Source organism: Cavia porcellus, unplaced genomic scaffold (genome assembly GCF_034190915.1).
Source record: "Cavia porcellus strain 051 isolate PalLab524CR breed Dunkin Hartley unplaced genomic scaffold, mCavPor4.1 scaffold_12, whole genome shotgun sequence".
Lineage (NCBI taxonomy): Eukaryota > Metazoa > Chordata > Mammalia > Rodentia > Caviidae > Cavia > Cavia porcellus.
Genome location: NW_026947495.1, coordinates 65659795 through 65679850, shown reverse-complemented (window position 1 = coordinate 65679850; position 20056 = coordinate 65659795). Strand labels below are relative to the sequence as shown.

The following is a 20056-nucleotide window of genomic DNA, read 5'->3' as shown; positions in this document are numbered from 1 at the left end:
TGCCATAAACACTGAATGTTGGACAATAAAGACTCAAATGTACTTTTCTCTTTCCTATCCAGATCCTCCATCACCACCTCGTTGGCTTGAAGTTATTAATATCACAAAAAATACAGCAGATCTAAAATGGACAGTTCCTGAAAAAGATGGAGGGTCCCCCATCACCAACTACATCGTGGAGAAGAGAGATGTGAGGCGAAAAGGCTGGCAAACGGTGGACACCACCGTGAAGGACACCAAGTGCACCGTTACCCCACTGACGGAGGGCTCTTTATACGTGTTCCGTGTCGCTGCAGAAAACGCAATAGGACAGAGTGACTACACTGAAATTGAGGATTCTGTCCTGGCCAAAGACACCTTTAGTATGCTCTCGCATTTAATCTTTGTGACTTTTGTAGTAGATCATTACTTTTCCCCTGGTATTTCTAATCATGGGTTATTTTCTTTTCAGCCACTCCTGGACCACCCTACGCCCTGACAGTGGTTGATGTGACCAAACGACATGTCGACCTGAAGTGGGAGCCACCTAAAAATGATGGTGGAAGACCAATACAGAGGTAGAACTTGAGCCATTTTATGAACAATAACATATTCAGCTGCAAAACTTTAAATTGTTTTGTTATGAATGCTAATAAAATGACTTATTATTTAAATAGATATATCATTGAGAAGAAAGAAAAGTTAGGCACTCGCTGGGTGAAAGCTGGAAAGACCTCAGGACCTGATTGTAACTTTAGAGTAACTGATGTCATCGAAGGAACAGAGGTCCAGTTTCAGGTCCGGGCAGAAAATGAAGCTGGTGTTGGTCACCCAAGCGAACCCACAGAAATCCTAACAATTGAAGATCCAACAAGTAAGTGGTGCTGATGATACAATGTATATATAGCCTAGAATTTGATGATGTGCCTGCAAATGTAAAGATTTCACTCTTTTCTAAGGTCCTCCGTCACCTCCCCTCGACCTACATGTGACCGATGCTGGGAGAAAGCACATTGCCATTGCTTGGAAGCCTCCAGAGAAAAATGGTGGAAGTCCTATCATAGGATACCATGTGGAAATGTGTCCAGTAGGCACTGAGAAATGGATGCGAGTTAATTCTCGCCCAATAAAAGACTTGAAATTCAAAGTGGAGGAGGGGATCGTTCCCGACAAAGAATATGTTCTGAGAGTGAGAGCTGTCAACGCTGTTGGTGTCAGCGAGCCATCTGAAATCTCTGAAAATGTGGTTGCCAAAGACCCAGACTGTAAGCATGCAATGTCTTCTATAGTTAATCAAATAGGCTTTCTTCATGTATTGCATTTTAAGGTACTATTTTTCTTTTCTTTGGATTTTATCTTACAGGCAAGCCAACGATTGAGATGGAGACTCATGACATTGTCGTTATTGAGGGAGAAAAATTAAGCATTCCTGTTCCCTTCAGAGCCGTCCCAGTTCCAACTGTCAGCTGGCATAAAGATGGCAAAGAACTTAAGCCAAGTGACAGGTTAACAATGAAGAATGATCACATCTCTGCACACCTTGAAGTTCCCAAAAGTGTCCATGCAGATGCTGGTGTTTACACCATTACACTGGAAAATAATCTCGGCTCTGCAACTGCCTCAATCAATGTCAAAGTCATAGGTAATTATTCTTTAATGAAACACTCAACCTCCTTCACATGTTGGAGAAATTTGTTAACTTTACAACGTAGTATAAATGGCTTCGTGAATTGGCATCTGTAAACTAAACATCCCTTTATTTCCATATGAGAAATAAAGCAATTCTAAAGAAATGAAATTACTTTGATTAGACTAATTTACCCTTGTTTTAATTATTTGATTGTGAAATTAATCTAAATAAGAGATACAACATATTTAAACAATCTTTAAATGACCAATATTTATTTCTTAATTGTACAATTTCAAATTTTTCAATAGCATTCTCATTCATTATTTCAATAGCATATTACCTGTCATCCTCCCACCCCTGATAATGTTTGGAATTTCATGTAGCCATTTTATACTTTAAACAGATACAAATGATACTGATGTTTACTGTTGAGAGTCAAGAATACTAGTTGCCCTTGGGAATGAAGGATATTTCAGCACAAGAAAGACTATGACACCCAAAATGCAAATGTCTGACTTAGAGTGTGTTATTAAAATGTTGGGTTTTCAGGATCACAATAATAATTATCATTTTTATTTGTAATAGGTCTACCTGGTCCATGTAAAGATATTAAAGCAAGTGACGTGACAAAGAGTTCTTGTAAATTAACCTGGGAGCCTCCAGAATATGATGGAGGAAGCCCAATTCTTCATTATGTCCTGGAACGCAGAGAAGCTGGCAGGAGGACGTACATACCAGTCATGTCTGGTGAGAACAAACTGTCTTGGACTGTGAAGGATCTCATACCAAATGGTGAATACTTCTTCCGTGTCAAAGCAGTTAACAAGATCGGTGGAGGAGAATATATCGAACTGAAAAATCCAGTCATTGCTCAAGATCCAAAGCGTAAGTTTAAGCGTGGTTGTACAATGGCTGGGAATTGACCTGCAGTTTCATTTTAAGAAGGGGGATTTCACTGTGTTAACGAATGCTTTCTTGTTCTTCAGAACCCCCTGATCCACCTGTAGACGTCGAGGTCCACAATCCTACAGCTAAGGCCATGACTATTACATGGAAACCACCTCTGTACGATGGAGGAAGCAAAATAATGGGTTACATCATCGAAAAGATTGCCAAGGGTGAAGAGAGATGGAAAAGATGCAATGAACACCTAGTACCAATCCTGACGTACACAGCAAAAGGACTTGAAGAGGGGAAGGAGTACCAATTCCGTGTGCGAGCAGAGAATGCCGCCGGTATTGGTGAACCTTCTCGGGCCACTCCTCCAGTCAAAGCCGTGGATCCTATTGGTGAGTTTTGTTCAATGGAATTGCCATTTTACCATTGTAAAATGAAAGACAATAATGTTTTATCAGATATTTTCATCAGAATTGGAAACAATCATTGTTTTGAATTGTCACAGATGCCCCAAAAGTGATTCTGAGAACAAGCCTAGAAGTAAAACGAGGTGATGAAATTGCACTTGATGCAACCATTTCTGGATCACCTTATCCAACTATTACATGGATGAAAGATGACAACGTAATTGTACCAGAGGAAATTAAGAAGCGACCAACAGCCCCCGTTAGGAGGAAGAAGGGTGAAGTTCAAGAAGAAGAACCATTCTTCCTGCCGCTGACAGAGCGTTTGAGTATCAATAACAGTAAACAAGGAGAATCTGAGCTACGTGTCCGAGACTCTCTTCGACTTGACCATGGCCTGTATATGATCAAAGCTGAAAATGACCACGGTGTCGCAAAAGCTCCTTGTACTGTTTGTGTGTTAGGTAAATAGTTAAAACTATACTTTCCAATGGAAAAAGCTTACTTTTAGTAAAATATAAAAATAAGGAGGATGGGGAGGCAGTTAAAAGAAGTGGGAAATAGCTTTATCAAATAATTTTCAGTTACATTGTATGTCCTGACTATGTTAAAAAAATAAATAAATCTTGCCTACTTATTAGCTAATGCAATACAAAAATAGCTGTGGGAAAACCAGATGCTATGTCAAAGGTGCATGCTAACATTTACATTTTCCATAGCAACAAATTTTTAATCACTGTTCTCTTTGGAAATATTAGATATACCGGGACCACCAATCAACTTCGTATTTGAAGACATTAGAAAGACCTCTGTCGTATGTAAATGGGAACCACCCCTTGATGATGGTGGCAGTGAAATCCTAAACTATACTCTGGAAAAGAAAGACAAAACAAAGCCTGACTCAGAATGGATTGTTGTCACTTCAACACTTAGACATTGCAAATATTCAGTAACAAAACTGATTGAAGGCAAAGAGTACCTCTTCCGTGTAAGAGCTGAAAATAGGTTTGGGCCTGGACCGCCATGTGTTTCAAAGCCACTTCTAGCGAAAGATCCATTTGGTAAGATTCCTTTAGCTTTGGAAGTTTGCCTTTTTTACTATATACTTTGGTATATATCTTACCACAGTTTGCAAAATTGAGTTTGATGTCATATTAGGGAATTAATTTAATTTTTTTTATCAGAACCACCTGATGCACCTGATAAGCCCATTGTGGAAGATGTTACCAGCAATAGTATGCTAGTGACATGGAATGAACCAAAAGACAATGGAAGCCCCATCTTAGGTTACTGGCTTGAAAAACGTGAGGTTAATAGTACACATTGGTCTCGTGTCAACAAAAGCCTTCTGAATTCTTTGAAAACCAAAGTGGATGGCCTATTGGAAGGACTCACCTATGTCTTCAGAGTATGTGCCGAAAATGCAGCTGGACCTGGAAAGTTCAGTCCACCTTCTGACCCCCAAACAGCACGTGATCCAATCTGTAAGTAATTCCTGAACAGAAATCTGAGAGTAAGCTCTGGCGTGTTTTAAAACCATCAGTGAGTCTCATTTGTGTATCTGCATTCATTCCAGCTCCACCTGGGCCACCTATCCCGAGAGTTGCTGACACGAGCTCTACAACTATTGACCTGGAATGGGAACCTCCAGCTTTCAATGGTGGTGGGGAAATTATTGGCTACTTTGTTGATAAGCAGTTGGTTGGCACCAATGAGTGGTCACGCTGCACTGAGAAGATGATCAAAGTCCGTCAGTACACAGTCAGAGAAATCCGAGAAGGTGCAGATTACAAACTTCGCGTCAGTGCCGTCAACTTGGCCGGTGAAGGACCACCTGGAGAAACAGAACCTGTTACTGTAGCTGAACCACAAGGTACTTATTTATTATTTGAATATAATTATGGATATTTTCCCAGTGGGGGACTATCTTTTCATCTTTAGCATGCTAATGTATGACTGTTCTCTTGCAACAGAGCCTCCCACTGTGGAACTGGATGTTTCTGTCAAAGCTGGAATACAAATAATGGCTGGGAAGACTCTAAGAATCCCAGCAGTGGTGACCGGCCGCCCTGTGCCCACAAAAGTATGGACCATAGAAGATGGGGAGCTGGATAAAGATCGTGTTGTAATAGAGAATGTTGGAACCAAATCTGAACTCATTATCAAAAATGCGTTGAGAAAAGATCATGGCAGATATGTGATTACAGCTACTAATAGCTGTGGTTCCAAATTTGCAGCGACTCGGGTAGAAGTTTTTGGTAAGGAATGTTCCAAGGATTTTCATAGGATTTTTCTTTCACATGACACATCTTATTACATTGATTTATTTTGTTCTCTTTTCCAGATGTCCCTGGTCCAGTTCTTGACTTAAAACCTGTTGTAACAAACAGAAAGATGTGTCTGCTTAACTGGTCTGATCCAGAGGACGATGGAGGAAGTGAACTCACTGGCTTCATTATTGAAAGAAAGGATGCCAAGATGCATACTTGGAGACAGCCAATAGAGACAGAGAGATCTAAATGTGACATTACGGGTCTTCTTGAGGGACAGGAATATATGTTCCGTGTTATTGCCAAGAACAAGTTTGGTTGTGGCCCTCCTGTTGAAATAGGCCCAATTCTTGCAGTTGATCCACTAGGTAAAAGAGATTTTTCACTGTGTTTATAAAATAAGTACTGTTTTCCTTCTGGTTATATCATTTATTTTCTGAGTATGGTGTCAAACTCCCAACAGTCTCAGACCTAGAGACTACTTAGAAAATAGTAAAATAAATCAAGCAACTACTAGCAACATCAGAGATACGATATTTGGTATAACTCCAATATAATTTTTGGCTCTCAGTATATTAATCACACATAGTCCTCTGTACTTAAAAACATGGTTCTACTAGGGCTTAGTAATAGCCTGAAAGAAATTTAGAAGTATTAAATCTTTCCAATAGAACATACTGGAGTAAGTTTTGTTTTAGTGAAACAATCTAAATAGAGTTCCTTATTTCTCCAAAAGATTATGGAACAGTTAGTTGCCTTAAGATAAATACCTTAGTCTTACTTTGCTACCAAGAAGTCCCTACAGTGGAAAGGTGAGAAAACCAAAAAATAGAAAGTCAACCAAGGAAATGTCCCAGAAATCAACATGAAATATTAAAATTGTGCACACTTTTTAATGCATGCTGACATCCCATTTAAGAAAGCAGGCCCTTTATGAAGACCCAGCCCTCAAGAGGCCAAAGGAATTATTTCTTTATGACCACCCCTAGGGAGGAAGAAAGGCAATTACGTCCTGTACCACTGTTATTGCTCATTTTTAAAAGTCCACTGTACTTCAAGTTATGCTGAAAGTGAGATCAGAGCTAAAGTGTATAGCTTCTAGCTGCAGTAACAGTAGCTAGTGTAGACTGAATCCAATTCACACCTTCTGCCCTTTAGTACATAAAACAGTAGTAGCATTATGTAACTTCCCTTTCTATCATATTTTAAACCCACACTTGAGGCAACATGACTCAAAGTATGGTACAGAGCCCTACCCACCATCTGTTAATAAGCTGTCTGTTAATAAAAGAAGAAATATTTTACTCTCATCTGGTCATCGAAAGCAGAACGTTATAGACCTATTTTTATAGTACGTTAGGTTAGAAGTCCTTTGATTTATTTTTATTTAGTAATCTTGATAGGTTGCTAAGAAAAATTCTGTCTGCAAGAATTATTAATAATTCTGTTAAGTGATATGTGCTGGGAAGGATGTTAAAGATGAATATAAAGTAATGCCAACAGGCTTATTCTTCTCAAAATTAAATTGAAATGAGGTATTATTTCTTATGCAAATGTTAATCTCATGCTCACAATTTTCTCTGGCTGAAGGTCCTCCAACATCTCCCGAAAGGCTCACATACACAGAAAGGACCAAGTCCACTATCACCCTTGACTGGAAAGAGCCCCGCAATGATGGCGGCTCTCCCATCCAAGGATACATCATTGAAAAGCGACGTCATGACAAACCTGACTTTGAAAGAGTTAACAAGAGACTCTGCCCAACCACATCTCTGCTGGTTGAAAATCTTGATGAACACCAAATGTATGAGTTCCGTGTCAAAGCCGTCAACGCAATAGGTGAAAGCGAACCATCCCTGCCTCTTAACGTGGTCATACAAGATGATGAAGGTATGAATCCCGCTAACAACTTGAACATCCTCTACAGTGCTGCAATGGAGACAGTATCTATATGACTTGCCATTTTTTCTCCTTCCCTTCTCTTTGCAGTGCCTCCAACTATTAAGTTGCGTCTGGCTGTTCGAGGAGACACCATCAAAGTGATGGCAGGAGAACCTGTTAGCATCCCTGCAGATGTGACAGGCCTTCCAATGCCTAAGATTGAATGGTCCAAGAATGAAAAAGTGATTGAGAAACCCACTGACGCACTTAAAATAACCACAGAAGAGGTATCCCGAACTGAGGAAAAGACTGAGCTTAGCATTGCCAAGTCGGTCCGAGAGGACAAAGGCACCTACACAGTCACGGCTTCCAATCGCCTTGGTTCCGTGTTCCGAAATGTTCACGTGGAAGTATATGGTATGTCCCTGGCTTTTTATTTCAAAAATATAAATTCACTGTTTGTTTAAGAATGTCTTGCCAATCTCTGTCGGTATTTTTCCAGACCGGCCCTCTCCACCAAGAAATCTTGCTGTCACTGACATTAAAGCTGAATCTTGCTACTTGACTTGGGATGCCCCTCTGGACAACGGTGGCAGTGAAATTACTCATTATATCATTGACAAACGTGATGCAAGTAGGAAAAAGTCTGAGTGGGAGGAAGTCACCAACACGGCTGTAGAGAAAAGATTTGGGGTAAATTCTTCTAAGTATTTTCCTACATAAATTCATTAAAAGGACATGGTTTCATTTTGATATCATTTTAGTATAATCCAATGATTAAAGTCACAACTATATGCAAGAAGCTATTATTTTGTTATTGTAACATTTGGCACTATTCATGTAATGTCTCTTAATAAATACTAGATATGCAGATACTTTTACTTGAGAGCTCCACTGTGAGCTACAGAAAATCTGCATATTCATATTTTAAAAGTGCGTTCTTTTTTCTGTCATCCCCCTATGTTGAATCAATGTACTTGTTTCTCTTTATATTGATTTTCCACAAAATAAGCTCTTTCAAGATAAATGAAAAAACAACCTAAATACTTTTTAAGAAATTTCTATTCTTTAAATTCTAGATTTGGAAGCTTATTCCCAATGGCCAATATGAGTTCCGAGTTAGGGCAGTGAATAAATATGGAATCAGCGATGAGTGCAAATCAGACAAAGTTGTCCTTCAAGATCCGTATCGCCTTCCTGGACCTCCTGGAAAACCCCAAGTCTTGGAACGCACCAAAGGCTCGATGCTAGTGAGCTGGACTCCTCCCTTGGACAATGGCGGCTCTCCAATTACTGGCTACTGGTTGGAGAAGCGAGAAGAGGGTGGGGCCTACTGGTCACGTGTGAGCCGAGCACCAATAACCAAAGTGGGATTAAAGGGTGTGGAATTTAATGTTCCCCGCTTGATCGAAGGCGTTAAATACCAGTTCAGAGCCATGGCAATAAATGCTGCAGGAATTGGCCCTCCAAGTGAACCATCAGATCCAGCTCTTGCAGGAGACCCTATATGTAAGTATGCTTCCATTTCTGGGACTCATTTCTAAAAGACACAGTTACTAAGTGAATAATTCTGCTCTTCTACTTCCTGTAGTTTTCTAATTTTAGTATATGTGCTGCTGAAGTGAGCACTGTGATAGTTTTCTTTTGTTGTTGCTGTTGTTTGTTTGTTAGTTTGTTTGTTTCCGTACCAGGAATCAACTCAGGGTCTTGCACTTGCTGGGCAGGCACTGTGCCGCTGAACTACATCCCTGACCACTCTGGTACTTTTTTATATCAAAGTTTTCTTTTTTCCCCCTAGTGCTGGGGGTTGAACCCTGGGAAATGAACCCAGGAACTCTACTACTGGGCTATATCCCCAGCTCTTTTTATTTTGAGACAAAATCTCACTAAGCTGTCCAGGCAGTACTCAGACTTGCGATACTCTTAGCCCAACTTCAATTTTAATAATTAAAGTAGAAACAATGTTATTCGCATAGACTTTCAGAATAGATATGGATATATATGCATATATACACATACATGTACACACAAATGTACATATACATAAAAGCATACATTTATCAACTCGGATTAAAGCTAGTATTTTATGAGAAATCACTATAATAAGGACCTTGACTATAAGCTTCCCTCCTGCTATCATGGTTTAATAAACTTATTCTCATTAGAAACTATGGATATCATTTTTTCCACCTAGACAGATCCTCTTGTAGGAATTTGACAAAAAGCAAAATGTTGTTAGTATTTCAGTGATACTTACAGAGCTATCAAGTTCTCAAGCAAAGACTAATGCCACACAAAAAGAAAAATTCTTCTGAAAGATCTTTGAGACATTAGTTCAAAAATGAAGATAATGTGATATTAATAATCTATTTGCTATATAATTTCTCTGATAAATTATCTGCATAAAACAATTCAATCAATGCTTAAAAGATTTAAAACATTCTCAAAAACTGTATGAAGAATAAAGTAAAGTAGTCATGCACTCTTTCAGCAAACTAATATTGAACATTGACAAGGTTCTATACTGTGCACAGAGGGTTCTATACTATGCACAAGGTTCTATACTATGCACAAAGATAAATGAGATAAAGACATTTCTGCAGTTGTAAGACACTCTCAGAAATGTAAACAATTGTCCAGTTATTATTGTGTGCTGATCTTTTCCCAAAGAGCATTACAATTAGTTTCTCTTCTAAAGTTTACTGGCTAGTGATGAGTCATTTTTAATTTTTATATTTTAAATTTTACATTAAAATATTTTGTATCTTAAAAATCAAAGGAAATCTCTTGAAAAGATCTCAAAAGTAAAGAAAATGTAGATCTAAACTATCAACAGGGAGCGGTCTTTCCTAGTTAGTTGTTTGCTTTCTCTATTTTTGCATTCATACTAAACTTAAATACACTATTTCCTATATGTCTTATTCTGTGTAGCATTCCTATTTTAATAGACTAAAAATAATCATGTATAGCAAAGATTCTTAGCACATATGTTTCAATGCTAAGAATGCATATTTCTATGGTACAATACATTTCTATTATCCTCAAAATCTGGTATTTTGTTTGTTTTCTTATTAGACCCACCTGGCCCACCTTCTCGCCCAGAGGTCAAAGATAAAACAAAATCAAGCATCTCACTAGGGTGGAAACCTCCAGCCAAAGATGGTGGCAGTCCAATCAAAGGTTACATTGTAGAAATGCAGGAAGAAGGTTCTACTGACTGGAAACCAGTCAATGAACCAGACAAACTTATAACTACCTGTGAATGTGTGGTGCCTAATCTGAAAGAACTCAGGAAATACAAGTTTAGAGTGAAAGCTGTCAATGAAGCTGGTGAATCGGAACCAAGTGACACAACTGGAGAGATTCCTGCCACTGATATTCAAGGTACAGATCCTTATTCTTGTGATCTTATTTTGAAATTGATAAACAAGCAGAGCATATGTATTTCAATTACTTTTTTAAGAAATGTCAGTTAAATCCTTTTATATTACTCGTGGTATTACAGAAGTACCAGAGGTTTTCATTGACATTGGAGCACAAGATTGTCTGATTTGTAAGGCTGGCTCGCAGATTAGAATCCCTGCTGTCATCAAAGGACGCCCAACACCAAAATCATCTTGGGAATTTGATGGAAAGGCCAAGAAGGCAGTCAAGGTAACAAAAACTACAATTCTCCCATGTTTCCTATTGAATCACTAAAAGTATTTATACGACAGCGATCTTTCTTTTCTAATAGGATGGAGTTCACAACATTCCTGAAGATGCACAGGTAAAAAAAATAATAATAATTAAAGCAATTTAGAACATAGTTCTTCAGTTCTATTTTATCTCACTCAGTGAATCACCGTATTTTCTTTGCACAGCTGGAGACTGCTGAGAACTCATCAGTAATCATTATTCCAGAGTGTAATCGGTCCCACTCAGGCAAATACAGCATCACAGCCAAGAATAAAGCAGGACAGAAGACTGCAAATTGCAGAGTTAAAGTTATGGGTAAGAAAGATTTTAAAAGATGTTGCAGAATAAGAAAAAAGACTTTTAAACTCCTAAAAAACGTTGCTCACCTTGTGATTTGCATGCAACAGATGTGCCCGGTCCACCCAAAGATCTGAAAGTCAGTGACATCACCAGGAGTAGTTGCAGACTTTCATGGAAGATGCCAGATGACGATGGAGGAGATAGGATCAAGGGCTATGTTATCGAGAAAAAGACCATCGATGGAAAAGCCTGGACTAAAGTCAATCCAAACTGTGGTAGCACCTCATTTGTAGTGCCTGATCTCATCTCTGAACAGCAGTATTTCTTCCGCGTGAGAGCGGAAAACCGTTTCGGAATTGGCCCACCTGTGGAAACCATTCAGAGGACCACTGCCAGAGATCCAATATGTAAGATTTAAAACCTAAGTTTAAAATATCTTCTCAAAATTGAACAGTACTGTTACAGATAATGTTCAATGCTTCCTTGAACTATTTTTACAGTTCCTCCTGATCCTCCCATTAAACTCAAGATTGGCCTTGTAACAAAGAACACAGTACACCTGTCATGGAAACCGCCTAAGAATGATGGAGGCTCCCCCGTCACCCATTATATTGTTGAATGCCTTGCGTGGGACCCTACTGGGACCAAGAAAGAGGCGTGGAAACAGTGTAATAGGCGTGATGTGGAAGACCTGGAATTTACTGTTGAAGACCTCGTCGAGGGTGGGGAATATGAATTCAGAGTCAAAGCTGTCAACGCTGCAGGCGTCAGCAAACCTTCATCTACTGTTGGCCCTGTGACTGTGAAAGATCAGACATGTAAGTACCAGCGTACTAACAGAGAATTCCCTCCTTTTGACTGCCTTTCTAGATAGTTAATAGTGGTCCAAATTTAGAAAGAGGTAGTGTATCCACCTGAGGAAGCACTCATGAATGCGGTACTTAATGATTCCCTCAACTGTGACAGAACTATCGTATTTCCTTGCATGTTACCTTTTTCCTTATTAAAGGGATTATAATTTTCTTACTATAATTTTCTCCATGACAAGCTATTTCATTTATCAGTAATTAAGCAGTTCTTACTCTACTCGTGTCAGAAAATAGCCAGTCAATTGCTTAGCAACTGATGTGCTCAATTCATCCTCAAAATCAAGTTTCTTTTTCTGTGCTTGAATGATACATCCATCTTGATAAATCGAATATACATACAAATTTGGTATTAACCTCCCTCTAATTATTACTACTATCAATACTTTTGTGTATTTGTTCATTCCTCTTTTCTAAGTGAAAAGGCTGTGGTTACTACCTTCTTTGCACAATCTTGTATTAAATCTGTGGAAAATTGTTTTGCCTCTACTAACAGTTGTATTTCTTATATGGTGAATTCACATCAGAGTGAATAGTGTAAATTTCTTCATATCTTTGCATAAATATTAAAGAAAATATCATGAAGGAATTCCCCAGCCTTAGCTAGTGATCTTCATTCTGCTCTGTCCTTTTGTCAGGTTGCGCATGCGCATAATGATGTCAAAGAAAAGAGAGCCATTAGCTAATGAATAACAACATGCAGACCTAATAAACATCCATGCATGATAACTAGAGATACCTGTTCCCCAAACTAGCTTATCAGTATTAAGAACAGCCTCATTCTTTATATTGGATGGGCTACAAAGTCTGACTGTATAGCAGATCCAAATAACTTTAAAATAGTCACTGTGAATTCTACTTTCTCTCAGTGCTATTTGCTTCTAATGATAACTTTTTAAATTTGTATACTCTAGGCCCACCATCCATTGAGCTAAAAGAATTCATGGAGGTCGAAGAAGGAACAGATGTTAACATTGTGGCTAAAATTAAAGGTGTGCCATTCCCAACACTCACCTGGTTTAGAGCTCCTCCCAGGAAGCCTGACAACAAGGAACCTGTTGTCTATGACACCCATGTCAACAAACTGGTGGTGGATGATACTTGCACTCTAGTTATTCCACAGTCCCGCAGAAGTGACACTGGCTTATACTCCATCACAGCTGTAAATAACCTGGGAACAGCATCGAAGGAGATGAGACTAAATGTCCTTGGTAAAGAGCTCATCGTTTGATTAAAACTACACTTTTTTATCCATATTTTAAAACCACAGAACTAACAAAATATTCTTGATCTGAACTATTTTAGGTCGTCCTGGACCTCCAGTGGGACCCATAAAGTTTGAATCTGTTTCAGCAGATCAAATGACAATATCTTGGCTTCCACCTCTAGATGATGGTGGGTCTAAGATTACAAACTATGTAATTGAAAAAAGAGAAGCTAACAGGAAGACATGGGTACGTGTCTCCAGTGAACCTAAAGAGTGCACGTACACAGTTCCCAAATTGCTGGAAGGCCATGAATATGTCTTCCGAATCATGGCCCAGAATAAATTCGGCATTGGAGAACCACTTGACAGCGAACCCGAAACAGCACGAAACCTCTTCTGTGAGTAGGATAACATCTTCATATACAAAGCCTCTCTTATCTGTGACTTTTATAATTTCTTATGAATCCATATTTTCCATAGCTGTTCCTGGAGCACCAGATAAGCCAACAGTCAGCAGTATAACTCGTAACTCCATGACTGTCAACTGGGAGGAGCCAGAATATGATGGAGGCTCTCCCGTGACTGGATATTGGCTGGAAATGAAAGACACCACTACAAAGCGATGGAAGAGGGTTAACCGAGATCCTATCAAAGCCATGACTTTGGGAGTTTCTTATAAAGTGACAGGTCTCATTGAAGGTACTGATTATCAGTTCCGGGTATATGCGATCAATGCTGCTGGTGTGGGTCCAGCAAGTCTGCCATCAGATCCAGTGACCGCTAGAGATCCAATTGGTAAGTCTTGAAACCACTCATTTAAAAGAAAAATCCTATGTTCCAAGAGAGTCATGGAAAAATCAAGAATACTAATATACACTACTTTTTTTCAGCTCCTCCTGGCCCTCCATTCCCTAAAGTGACAGACTGGACTAAATCATCCGTGGACCTGGAGTGGTCTCCTCCATTAAAGGATGGTGGATCCAGAGTAACTGGATACATTGTTGAATACAAGGAGGAAGGAAAAGAAGAATGGGAAAAGGTACTATGAATAACCTGAAGTTATAGCAGTTATTCTCTATTCCACTAACATCAATCTATATTTTTGAATTAAGAAATCAGAAAAGTAATATAATCAATCATAGCTGATAATCCAAGTATCTGTTAATTTCAAAAATTTAATCAGATTAAAGTTAGAGGGAATAAGGGAGGCTTATTCCTCCCAGGAATAGTTCCAAAATATAAATATTTTGGAAAATAATTGACAATTCCATTGTCTGTTTTTAGAACTTTTTAATTTTTCTCTTTGCTTGTTTATCCTACACATATTCTGCATAGTTGTACTCTCCTATTATAAACTATGTTTTTTTAATGTAACACACCAGCATTAGCACCTACTGTGTTATTATTTAGTATATAGGAGAAATAAGTTCTAGTGTTCTACAGTAGTAGTGTGACTACAGTTTACAACAACAAATTATTAACTTTGTAACAAACTACAGGAGTTTGAAGATTCCCAACATTAAGAAATGACAAATGTTTAAGAAAATGGAAATGTTAATAACCCTGATTTGATCATTACACATTTTATACAAGTATTCAGTTATCATTGTACTCCATAAATATATGTGATTATCATATGTCAACTTAAAAGTAATCCAAAGTTGTCATGCTATTAACTTCTTTTAGTTATAAACCACGGAAAGATGGAATAAATAAACAGGTTGGCTTTTTCAATCATTTGACAGTTTTAAAATATCCTGGAAAGTAATCCCATTCAGCATTATCTGTAATATCTGAGCCCTAAAACCTAAACTGGCAACAGGTTTCTTGAAAGAGCAAATAGGTTGCTGATTTATACTTCATAAGCTTAGAATGAGAAAGAACTATACTAATTTTTAAATGTGTTTGATTTCCCCCTACACACACAACAGGGCAAAGATAAAGAGGTGAGAGGAACAAAACTTGTTGTCACTGACTTGAAAGAAGGGGCATTTTATAAATTCAGAGTGAGAGCAGTCAACAGTGCTGGCATTGGAGAACCTGGAGAAGTCACAGATATCATTGAAATGAAGGACAGAATCGGTAACTATCAGTACTTCTAGATTTTAATCGATATTCGTGTTTCAAACTGAAAATGAAACTCACACCTGTAATTTTCAATTGTTTTCCAGAGGTACCTGACTTGCAGCTCGATGCCAGTGTCAGAGACAGAATTGTGGTCCACGCTGGGGGCGTGATTCGGATCATTGCCTATGTGTCTGGGAAGCCCCCTCCCACTGTCACCTGGAACATGAATGAAAGAGCCTTACCTCAGGAAGCCACCATTGAGACCACAGCCATTAGCTCATCCATGGTCATCAAGAACTGCCAGAGAAGCCACCAAGGCGTCTATTCTCTTCTCGCCAAAAACGCAGGGGGAGAAAGAAAGAAGACAATTATTGTGGATGTATTAGGTAAATACTTTTGATTTGTCCATGCAACTTTTTAAACAAGTATTTTAGTTATATCTACAATGAGGCTCTGCTATAGAAAAAAAACCTGTGTTATAAATATTTTGGAAAATGAGGAAAATCATTGACGATTCCATTGTCTGTTTTTAGAACTTTTTAATTTTTCTCTTTGCTTGTTTATCCTATACATATTCTGCATAGTTGTACTTTCCTATTATAAACTATGTTTTTTTAATGTAATATACCAACATAAGCATTTCTGTGTTATTATTTAGTATACATAAAAGGAATTTTCCTGAAAATGTACCTGAATGTGTAACAATTTGCATGTAAAGACCACTTCACACCATGAAAGTATACTTATTTGATAAATAGAACAATACATAATCTCTCTGGGGGTTTCAGTATTCTACATGAAGAGAAGTATCGTATTTCAGTTACTAGTGGAACATTTCTCGTCACTGAATGCAGAGTTGAAGTTCACAAGGTTTCTTTCTTTCAACCTCCTGGCTGTCGGTAATCCAGGAATTTGGCAAATGAAGCCCTCCCACTCCGGCTGCTGACTCTAGGCCCAGCCTTACCCAAACAACCCCAGTTTCCATGTGAAAATAGCCAATCCTCTATTAACATAACTAATATAGAAATGACATTAGGAAAGTATTTCATTCAGCAGTAGCTCTAAAACTTTTAGGTTAGCTTTAAGCTCCTAAACCTTTTTATTCCTAAACACCTATCACTTTACCCAGAAAATCAGCACATTTCCCCGTTAACATTGAAGTCCTCCCGGTCCTTCTGAGACCTGGGCTTCCTGAACTGCTCCTTCATCAACTGTTCACCCAGAAAAACAAAATCTCTTCTTTCCCTCTGGGAGGGGAAACAACACTAACAGTGATCATTTCACTCCTTGACATCCCACCCCACCTCCCTGTGGCTGCCTCCCACCTGGCACAAATTTTGCTTTTTAAACTTGAAGCATTCATAGGTAAATAGATGAATGCGCCCTGAGACTATAATGTTAAGTGAAATAAGTGAAACCTAAAATATAAAGAGCAAAATAAAAGATAGATAATAGAAAAAAATCAATTTTTTTCTCTCTTTGGCAGCTACTAAAACCATGATAGCCAAAAAGTGTTGTAAACCTACTTGATTTAAAAGTGTGATCAAATATAAATGAGACAGCACCTCAGTTAAGAGACACAAAACCTTATTTTCCTCATTCTCACATGTCTGTCTTTTGAAAAACAGAAGGTGGCACATGGTCAGTGTTGTAGTTTAATGAAGACAAATGGCTTGAAATCTTTTCCTCTGATTTCTAGATGTGCCAGGCCCTGTTGGAGTCCCATTCCTAGCTGACAACCTAACCAGCGACTCCTGCAAACTGACATGGTTCTCTCCAGAAGACGATGGGGGCTCTCCAATCACCAACTATGTCATTGAGAAGCGAGAGTCTGACCGCAGAGCGTGGACCCCAGTGACATACACAGTCACCCGACACAGTGCGGTTGTTCAGGGTCTCATTGAAGGGAAATCCTACTTTTTCCGAATTGCGGCTGAAAATAGTATAGGCATGGGCCCATTTGTGGAGACACCAAATGCCCTTGTCATCAGAGATCCAATAAGTAAGTACAATTGAAAACGAGTTTATGCTTAATTACCTTTTTATGCATTTAATAAAATATTATGGTGACAGTTATATATAAATGCCACAAGTTTCACTTATTCGGCAAGCATTTATTAGGAAACTATTTAGTAGGTGATTCAGCATGTTTTCATGATAATTGTGAAAAAGATTATGGGAATATACAGTGTATGACTCATTGAATTGTTTCCGTGTATACTACACTGCAAGTTTGCTGGCTTGATGGCAAAAGGGGAAACTGAATTACTCTCCGAACTCTAAAACCACCAACTCTGGAGACCTTTTTAACGTTATTTAATCTCAGTAAATCTCTATTTCCTTATCTAGCAATGGAGGAAATTACGTTGTATTGGAACCTTTCTAGCTCTGATAGTTCAATGAGACCATTTTTGTTATTTACTGAAGAGCATGGTTTAATATTTAAACGCAATCCTCAGAAAGAAATAGTCACTACACTCTACTGCTTTCTAAGTATGTAACTTCACTATAATTCCACTCACAGCTGTTCCAGAGCGTCCTGAAGACCTGGAAGTCAAAGAAGTTACTAAAGATTCTGTAACTTTGACTTGGAAACCTCCTAAATATGATGGTGGATCAGAAATTATTAACTATGTCCTAGAAAGCCGGCTCATTGGAACTGAGAAGTTCCACAAAGTTACAAATGACAACTTGCTTAGCAGAAAATACACTGTCAAAGGCTTAAAAGAAGGCGATACTTATGAATACCGTGTCAGTGCTGTCAACATTGTTGGGCAAGGCAAACCATCATTTTGCACCAAGCCAATCACTTGCAAGGATGAGCTGGGTATGTGTCTGCTACAGTTTACACTTTGAAAACACGTACGTTTATACAGTTCCTGAGAAACATCAGTAAAAATGATTTGTTTTTTTATGATTATAAACTTTAGCTCCCCCAACACTTGACCTGGACTTCAGAGACAAGCTCACAGTTCGAGTTGGTGAAGCTTTTGCCCTTACTGGTCGCTATTCAGGCAAACCAAAGCCTAAGGTTAGTTGGTTCAAAGATGAAATGGATGTTCTAGAAGATGATCGCACTCAGATAAAGACCACTGCAACAACACTTGCTCTGGAAAAGATCAAGGCGAAACGTTCTGACTCTGGCAAATACTGTGTAATTGTGGAGAACAGTACAGGCTCCAGGAAGGGTTTCTGTCAAGTCAATGTTGTTGGTAAGTAGTGATTAGCAAGAGTAATAGACTTGTTGTTCTTTAAAAACTAGAGCTGGAAATCACATTTTTGCTATGGTTGTTGCGTTTTGTTCCTCTGCAGATCGTCCTGGACCACCAGTAGGACCTGTCAAGTTTGATGAGGTGACCAAAGATTACATGGTTATCTCCTGGAAGCCACCTTTAGATGATGGGGGAAGTGAAATTACCAATTATATTGTTGAGAAGAAGGAGGTGGGCAAAGACGTTTGGATGCCTGTGTCATCTACCTGTGCTAAAACAACATGCAAAGTCCCTAAACTGCTTGAAGGAAAGGATTATATTTTCCGGATACACGCTGAGAATCTGTATGGAATAAGTGATCCTCTGGTGTCTGATTCAATGAAAGCCAAAGATCGTTTCAGTATGTATTATATTTCTTTTCATTCATTCAATGCTTGTTACAGTTAATTGAAAGAACTAAATTTTTAATTCATTTTGCTTGTATTTGTCATAGGGGTTCCTGATGCACCAGATCAGCCAATTGTTACAGAAGTCACCAAAGACTCTGCATTAGTAACCTGGAATAAGCCACATGATGGAGGAAAGCCCATCACGAACTATATCCTGGAAAAGAGGGAAACTATGTCCAAACGGTGGGCTAGAGTCACCAAAGAACCTATCCACCCATACACTAAATTTAGGGTTCCTGACCTTCTAGAAGGATGTCAGTATGAATTCCGAGTTGCTGCAGAAAATGAAATTGGCATTGGAGAGCCAAGCCCACCATCAAAACCAGTCTTTGCAAAAGATCCAATTGGTATAGTATTGAAGAATTCATTCAGTTTCATGTTATCCAATGCTATTTTAGCCATATTCTAACTTCTTTTTGTCATTTTTTTTCCTTTGTCTTGTATAGGTAAACCAAGTCCACCTGTTAATCCTGAAGCAATAGATACAACATGTAATTCAGTTGATCTAACTTGGCAGCCACCACGTCATGATGGCGGAAGCAAGATCCTGGGTTATATTGTTGAATACCAGAAAGTTGGAGATGAAGAGTGGAGAAGAGCCAATCACACTCCTGAGTCGTGTCCTGAAACTAAATATAAAGTCACTGGTCTTCGAGATGGTCAATCCTATAAGTTCCGAGTGTTTGCAGTCAATGAAGCTGCTGAATCAGATCCAGCTAACGTTCCAGAGCCAGTCCTAGTAAAAGACAGACTTGGTGAGTAGAATATTTCCACTTGCAATTACAATGAAATTAGACATCTGATTATATGTGCTGCATTGTAATATGCACTGGAGAGTAAAATTTGAATGTACTGTTCTCTTTATTCTAGAACCTCCTGACTTGATTCTTGATGCCAACATGGCAAGAGAACAACACATTAGAGTTGGTGATACTCTAAGACTTAGTGCTGTTATCAAAGGAGTGCCATTCCCAAAAGTAACCTGGAAAAAAGGAGACAGAGAGGCTCCCACCAAGGCCCAAATTGATGTTACTCCAGTTGGTAGCAAGCTTGAAATTCGTAATGCTGCCCATGAAGATGGTGGAATTTACTCCTTAACAGTGGAGAATCCAGCTGGTTCAAAAACTGTCTCAGTGAAAGTACTTGTATTAGGTAAAAACTTAATGCTTATGCCATTAAAGAAAAAATTTTGTACAATTTTTGCTCTTTATGGACT

General features: G+C 38.6%; 1 protein-coding gene across 1 annotated transcript in view; it reads left to right on the top strand.

Annotated features, from left to right (window-relative positions):
* Ttn (titin) overlaps positions 1–20056 on the top strand; it is a 267085-nt gene that overhangs the window by 181682 nt on the left and 65347 nt on the right. The window contains exons 250-285 of the mRNA XM_063259376.1: positions 63–362; positions 452–557; positions 657–853; positions 939–1244; positions 1343–1621; positions 2195–2494; positions 2596–2898; positions 3012–3374; positions 3669–3971; positions 4095–4394; positions 4487–4783; positions 4884–5168; positions 5255–5548; positions 6771–7070; positions 7170–7478; positions 7564–7754; positions 8141–8570; positions 10137–10445; positions 10567–10715; positions 10798–10830; positions 10925–11054; positions 11147–11446; positions 11540–11857; positions 12820–13116; positions 13211–13510; positions 13593–13907; positions 14003–14151; positions 15044–15194; positions 15284–15565; positions 16879–17181; positions 17704–18006; positions 18110–18391; positions 18492–18791; positions 18885–19187; positions 19287–19595; positions 19711–19992. Coding sequence (XP_063115446.1) covers positions 63–362; positions 452–557; positions 657–853; positions 939–1244; positions 1343–1621; positions 2195–2494; positions 2596–2898; positions 3012–3374; positions 3669–3971; positions 4095–4394; positions 4487–4783; positions 4884–5168; positions 5255–5548; positions 6771–7070; positions 7170–7478; positions 7564–7754; positions 8141–8570; positions 10137–10445; positions 10567–10715; positions 10798–10830; positions 10925–11054; positions 11147–11446; positions 11540–11857; positions 12820–13116; positions 13211–13510; positions 13593–13907; positions 14003–14151; positions 15044–15194; positions 15284–15565; positions 16879–17181; positions 17704–18006; positions 18110–18391; positions 18492–18791; positions 18885–19187; positions 19287–19595; positions 19711–19992 — 9678 coding nt within the window. The remainder of the gene's footprint in view (positions 1–62; positions 363–451; positions 558–656; positions 854–938; positions 1245–1342; positions 1622–2194; positions 2495–2595; positions 2899–3011; positions 3375–3668; positions 3972–4094; positions 4395–4486; positions 4784–4883; positions 5169–5254; positions 5549–6770; positions 7071–7169; positions 7479–7563; positions 7755–8140; positions 8571–10136; positions 10446–10566; positions 10716–10797; positions 10831–10924; positions 11055–11146; positions 11447–11539; positions 11858–12819; positions 13117–13210; positions 13511–13592; positions 13908–14002; positions 14152–15043; positions 15195–15283; positions 15566–16878; positions 17182–17703; positions 18007–18109; positions 18392–18491; positions 18792–18884; positions 19188–19286; positions 19596–19710; positions 19993–20056) is intronic.